The sequence below is a fragment of the Chrysochloris asiatica genome, unplaced genomic scaffold (assembly GCF_000296735.1).
Source record: "Chrysochloris asiatica unplaced genomic scaffold, ChrAsi1.0 scaffold00326, whole genome shotgun sequence".
NCBI lineage: Eukaryota > Metazoa > Chordata > Mammalia > Afrosoricida > Chrysochloridae > Chrysochloris > Chrysochloris asiatica.
The window spans coordinates 1,687,905-1,694,516 of record NW_006408844.1 but is presented as its reverse complement, the minus strand read 5'-3'; the positions used below and the strand labels follow the sequence as shown (position 1 = coordinate 1,694,516).

The following is a 6,612-nucleotide window of genomic DNA, read 5'->3' as shown; positions in this document are numbered from 1 at the left end:
CGCCCCGTCCACCCTCATAGCTCCCCAGCGTCCACGTTGCCTTCTCTTGCCTCCTCTGCCCCTTTTTCCTGTGGTTGTTGGGCGGTTGGGTGTTCTCTCTTAAGAGGGGATTGCATAAGAGGAGGGCCGTAACCAGGCATGCGGAGCTCCCATCTATTCCCCTCACCCCCACCCGATGCGTCTCCCGGGGCTCGGCCGCTGGGTGCGCCGACCTTCGGCTTCCACCCACCAGTACACACGAAGGTTGTCCGGGTGTGCGCGGGAGAGCGCGCTCGCACCCACGCAGAACTGCATAAAGACGTGCACACCTCTCCATCCTCACAAATACACTCCCCAACAGGCCAGCGCACACTGCCGTGTACATGCACCGCACCAGCATACAGTCTCGCGTGCACACACCTTACGTATTCCCACGCCAGTGGGCACACCCACGCACACCCACATACACACACGCACACAGTTGGGCACGCACCCTATACACCAGCGAATGCAGACCTCAGGATCCTGACGTGCACAGCTGGCCTGCCCTCGCGCCTTACTGGGCGGTGCGCGCTCGCGCGCGCGCACATGAACACACACACACACACTCTGCACCGCTACACGCCCCTGACTCGAGCCCGGGCTCTGTGCAGCGCTACTGGACTGCAGGCGGGGACCGCGACAGGGGCGGAGGCGACGGCGGCGGCCAGGCAAGCGGAGGAGGCGGAGCAGGCGGCCGGGAGCGGGCTGGCCCGCGCTCCTCCTGCCGGCCGGGGATTTTCCAGCCCGGACGCTGACGCCGCGGACCTCCCTGCGGCCGCCGCAGACCATGGGCGACAAAGGGACACGGTGAGTGCGACTGGCGGCCTGGCTCAGAGAGCGTGGGGGCGGCCTGGGCGACAGCACGGGCGGGGGCTGTAATCCGCGTCCTGGCGCTGCTCACAGTCCCCCCAGGACCGCAGACGCCTGGCGCCGTGGGACCCTGCTCACCACCGCCAGGGGTCTCTTGCGTGATCATTGGCAGATGAAACAAACCCTGGACGGGGGTACCCAAAAGGTGAACGCCGCGCCGCCCTGGCTTCCTCTTGACTCCTAGCTCAGACACACACATACACACACTCATGCGCTGACACCCTGCACTGGTCGGCAGTTGCGAATATGTGGGGCAGGTTGACACACAATGACACACATTCATGTGGACACACGCCGCACACTCGCTCATGGGCACACTTAAACCGGCACACACAATGACATTTGCTGCTTCACACTGTCACACACACTCCTTGGTACACACATGCTGGCATATGTGGGCACACACTTAAACATTGAACCACAAATCCACTCATGCTGGCACACATGTATTTGCACTTAGTGGCGCGCACACACACACACATTCATTTACACTCTTTGTAATACTTTGGCTAGCACACGCATTGTCACCCTCACTGACCACACACACTTGTATTGACACATAGCTCACTAACACTGTGGATCGTAAAACCACACCAACACTGACCCACACAGACACACATCAGACTGATGCCCACACAGACTGGCACTCACAGGCACAAGCCACCGACCACGGCGCTGCTGACATACTCCTTCCAAACCCCACATGGTGAGAAATGAAAACACACTCACATCACAGAGTGGGGGTGCCTCTCCTGGAGCCTGGAAAAAGCAGGTCCCAGGGTCACTTTTCTTTCCCTCTGACCTCCTGAGATCTGGAGTGACTGGCCAGGATCTGATTTGAGGGAAGGGTGCGTGGCTCCTATTTCTTAAGAGCCTGCTTTAGGAGATTTGACTAGGAAAGGGAGAAGCTATACCTCTGAAATGGGAAACTGGGGCAAAAAGGAGGAGGGGTTCAGGGAGCATGGGGGCCTTCAGGACCACAAACAGTAGTCTGGAGTTCAGTTTTGTCACCCTACTTCGATTTGCTCCTTCTACCTCTTTGGGTTCTGATAGGAGCCTCTCCTCGTCTCCTCCTCTTACCACTTTTTGCAATTCCTTGTTTCAATTTTTCTTTCTTTACCCTCTTCTATCCTTGTGACCTACTTCTACCTCCCTCCATTCTCCTATCTTCAACCCTCCTTCCCTTTCTCTTCTTGCTCCCAACAATAATTTATTGAGAACTTCCTTTGTGCTAGGGATGGTGTGGGATTAAAGACAAGCAGAGACAAATTCCTTTCTGGAAGGAGCTAAGAGACTAGAGAGAAACCACACTAGCGGTTGTCACATTCCGGGACCACTGACAAAGCAGTTTCTCACCCTCTGCCTTTTGAGACTCAACAGCAGGAGAAAGTTCCTCCAGAAATGATTTCCGTTTTCAGGAAGAAGAAACTGAGGCTCTTAACGTTTACACACTGCTTCCCAGCCATTTTACTGACAGCTCTTCCAGGAGGTTAATTTTCCTCTTCCTATTTTCCGGAATATGAACAAGAGTAACAGAGAATTCTCCTGACTTACCTGAGGTCAAGAGGGGTCAGAGGCAGGGCAGAGACTGGAACTCACCTGCTCTAAAGCTCACTTGTAGAAACTGCCAAGCCTCTCACAGGGCCCTGGGGTTTGGAGCCAAGGTGGGGTATCTTGTTTGTGCATGGAGCTTAGGCATCTGCATTCACCTTGATGGCTCCTCCCCATGGAAGTGAGTTTGGTCCACACTGTGGTCCAGGTGTCTGTCCTCAGTAGGAGAACATGTTGACTTCTACCCTGAGGTCTGGCTCTTCTCCCTGCTGGATGTAGTGGGAATCAGGAGATCCAGCTCTTCTCCTGCCGAATGCCTGTGCAGTTTCATGATCAGGGTGACTCAGCCCATCTTGGGTCTTGGTTTGCCTCTTGGTGACTTGGGGAGACGTGTCATTGTTTTCCTGCTGGAATGGATCACCACCAGAAGCAGCTAGGCCCCAAGAGGCACCTGTTGGAGACCCTATTTCTGGGGCCAGGGCTTTTTCCATGATTCCCTCTGGTTTTCCTCTAACACACTGTGGAATCTTGGGGACCTTGAGAGATTGTCTTTACTTTTCTAGACCTTGGTTTTCCCATCTGTAAATTGGAACTGTCAGTTGTGCTTACTGAATTCACAGTGTGTGAATTCCTGCGCGTTACTGAATTCTCTGGACAGGAAAAGTGGCATTGGAGCAAGGCCTAACTCCACTGGAGCAAGGCCTAACCTCCCCAGGAGGTCTGTCTCAACAGTTCCAGACAGGTTCTCTGAGTAATTTGAAAGAGAAAGGCAAAATCAATAATAGGCTGTCCCCTGCCATGTTTTGTGAACTTATCTATCACTTAGGAGAGGAAACTGCAAACATTCATATATTTCAAGGATCAAGAGTCATTACATCTATCCCCCAACTTTAGAGTGTACCCCCTGTATGAAAGTGATAATGAAAATTAACCAGAAACTGTCACTTTCTACTTGGAACTCCCAGGGTCAAAGAACAGAGAGGGGATGAGACAAATACTTGACTAGGTCTAATAATACAGGGCAGGTAGGATGACGATTGCTCTCCAGAAGCAATCATACATTCCTTCAACAAATGTTGACTTCCAACAACATTCTGAGTGCCAGAGCTTGTGGGGTCAGAGATGACCAGCTCTCTTCTACCTCCAAAGCAGGTGATTATAATGTAGGGTGACATGGGCAATGGAAGGCCTAAGGTGAAGTTCCCAAACCAGACCTGGGCAGAGAGCATGGTGAAGGAACATTCATGGGAAGGAGGTGGCATGGAAAGGAACTACTGAATTTTCTTAGATGGATGGGGAGACCAAAGGAGTGGGAAGGTCCTTCCTGGCTGAAAGGGTGGATGTGCGGAGGCCTGGAGGTGTGAAGCAGCACCTGCAGTCTTGGGGCTGTGCTGGGGATGATGGAAGATGTTTAGGAGGTAAACACAGCCAGTCACCAATAGCCTGGAATGTCAGACTAAGAAGAGAGGATTGTCTGCTGAAGTCATTGGCAATTCAAAGAAGCGTATGAGGCAGGAGAGGGGTAAGAGCAGATTTTAGGCTCAGAGAGATGCCTTTGGCAGCAGCAGGGAAGGTAGATGGGAGGAGAAGATAAGAAGTAAGGGGTCCAGTGAGGAGGCTGGGAGGGAATCTTAAAGACGATATGATCTGAACTAAGGTCGTGGGGAGGGTAGAATGGAGAAGAAATATTAAGGAGGTGGAATCCTTTAGCGTTCCTGTGTCGCATCTCTGGTATGTGTCCTAAAACAAACACACTGCCATCAAATGGATTCTGACTCATAGCAACCCTGTATAGGGTTTCTGAGGCTGTAAATCTTTACCATGATCCAATTCAAGCAGAAATTATTGTTCCCATTTTACAGATGGGAAACAGACTAAGAGAGGCTAGGTAACTTGCCCGCTGTCACTCAGCCAGTGAGTGTTGGATTTAGGTTTGTCTGCCCACAGAATGCTCTCTGCTGGTCCACACTTTCACCCCAAAGAAGGAGAGCTTATCTGGCTTACAGTTGGCCTACCATTTTACCCATAGCCACAAGATGTTCATCCCTTGTGGGATATTTCTACCAACTCCATTGGCAGCATGAAGGATTAGATTTAGACAACAGGAGGAACTTCCTAAGAGGCAATGGGATGGAATGGAATTTCCTTTCCTACAGATGTTTATGAATTCTTCTTTTTCTGGGAATGGGGAAGAGGGTGGATGTGCTGGGGACATGTAATCACTAGCTCTCTGTGAACCTTGGCAGTCTTTTCTCTTGGCAGCTATGTCCAGTGTGACCTTGGCTAGAACGTGGGGAAGTCCCATGGCTTTGGCCAGAGCTGCTCCTGGGATGGTTAGGAGTCTGAGCATAGAGCCTGGCCCACCTCTCTGATCCCTAATTCCAGGCTGGCTTCTGTACCTAAGACTCTCCACAGCTCTCTTCCTTCCAAGTTGGACCTCCTTGCCAAAGCCTTCCATTGGCATGGGTTTTCAGGGATCCTGAGCTTGCCACTTCCAGGGTTGGTTACAGCGCACCTCAGGGCTGCAGTCATGGGAGAACACCAACCTGGGGGTTAGGGCCTCCTGCCTTTGCTAGGCCACTCTCTACTGATGCCGGAGTAACTGTGCTGACCACTTCACTAAGGCCTACATGGCGGGAAGGATGACTAGAGAGCCAAGGCAGTCGGCTTTAGACTGTTGGGGAAGGTTTAGCGAGGAAGCCGCATCGAAGGGTCTGGATCTCAGAGTGAGGGTAAGGGAATTGAGTCTGTAGTCAAGAGATGGTAGTTGGCTTGGAAGGATGTATGATGGTGTAGTGACAGAGTTGTTGTTGAGTATCGTCCAGTTGGTTCCAACTCATAACGAACCTATGCACAACAGAATGAAACACTCTCTGGCCCTGTGCCATCCTCACAAATGTTACATTTGAGCCCACTGTTACAGTAACTCTCAATCCATTTTATATACAACCTTCTTGATGTCCTTCTGCAGGGACTTGTCTGTCTTGATAGCATGTCCAAAGTATGACATACAAAGTCTTGCCATCCAGGCTTCTAAGGAGCATTCTGGCTGTACTTCTTCCAACACAGATTTGTTTATCCTTCTGACAGTCCTTGACTTGAGTCAGATGCTCATTAGTCCTCAAAGTGACATCTTTGCTTTTTAACATGTTAAAGAGGTTTTTTATTTTTTGCAGTAGATATTCTCAGTGCAATACATCATTAGATTTCTTGACTTCTGCTTCCATGAGCATTTAATTGTGGGTCCAAGTAAAATAAAATCCTTGACGACTTCAATCTTTTCTCCATCTATCATGATGTTATATATTGGTCCAGATGTGGAAATTTTTGTTTCCTTTACACTGAGTTGTAATCCACACGAGATGCTGTATTCTTTGGTTTTTATAAGCAAGTGCTTCAAGTCCTCTTTGCTTTCAGCAAACAAGGTTGTGTCATCTAATATATCAAGGTTGTTAATGAGCCTTCCTCTAGTCCTGATGCCATGTTCCTCTTTATATAACCCAGTTTCTTGGATTATTTGCTCAGCGTACAGATTGAATACGTATGATGAAAGAATACAGCCTGACACATACCTTTCTTGATTATAAACCATTCAGTCCCTTTGTTCTATTTGAACAACTGCCTCTTGGTCTATGTACAGGTTCCCTATGAGCACAATTAAGTGTTCTGGAATTTCCATTATTTGCAAGATATTTGCATAATTTGTTACAATCCACACAATTGAATCCCTTTTCATAGTCAATAAAACACAAGTAAACAGTTTACTGGTGTTCTCTACTTTCAGCCAAGATTCATCTGACCTCAGCAGTACTATCCCTCATTCCAGGGAGAGAATTTGTTGTTGTTGTTAAATACCATGAAGTTGATTATGATGCATAGTGACTCTGTATAGGGTTTCCAAAGAGCAGCTGATGATATTGAACCACCAACCTTGTGGTTCAAATGACTTTGCAGTTCAGGGTTTTTCTTAACAGTGCCACACTAGGACTCCAGGGAGAGAATGTAGAGTAGGAAAAGAGGAGGGTCAGGGACAGCGGGGATCTTGGAAAGCTGCAATGCTGGAGAATAGAGCAGATACAAAGGAGTACCATAGGATATGGCATAGGAGCCTCCAGAAACGCAGGAGGCCATTGAGGGGAGTTGTGTACCAGGAGCCAAAGAAGCAGGGAC

General features: G+C 49.7%; 1 protein-coding gene across 1 annotated transcript in view; it reads left to right on the top strand.

Moving 5' to 3' along the window:
* Window positions 1-737: 737 nt before the first annotated feature.
* Window positions 738-6,612, top strand: part of ARRB1 (arrestin, beta 1) — a 96,349-nt gene continuing 90,474 nt past the window's right edge. The window contains exon 1 of the mRNA XM_006875418.1: window positions 738-828. Coding sequence (XP_006875480.1) covers window positions 809-828 — 20 coding nt within the window. The 5' untranslated portion in view covers window positions 738-808. The remainder of the gene's footprint in view (window positions 829-6,612) is intronic.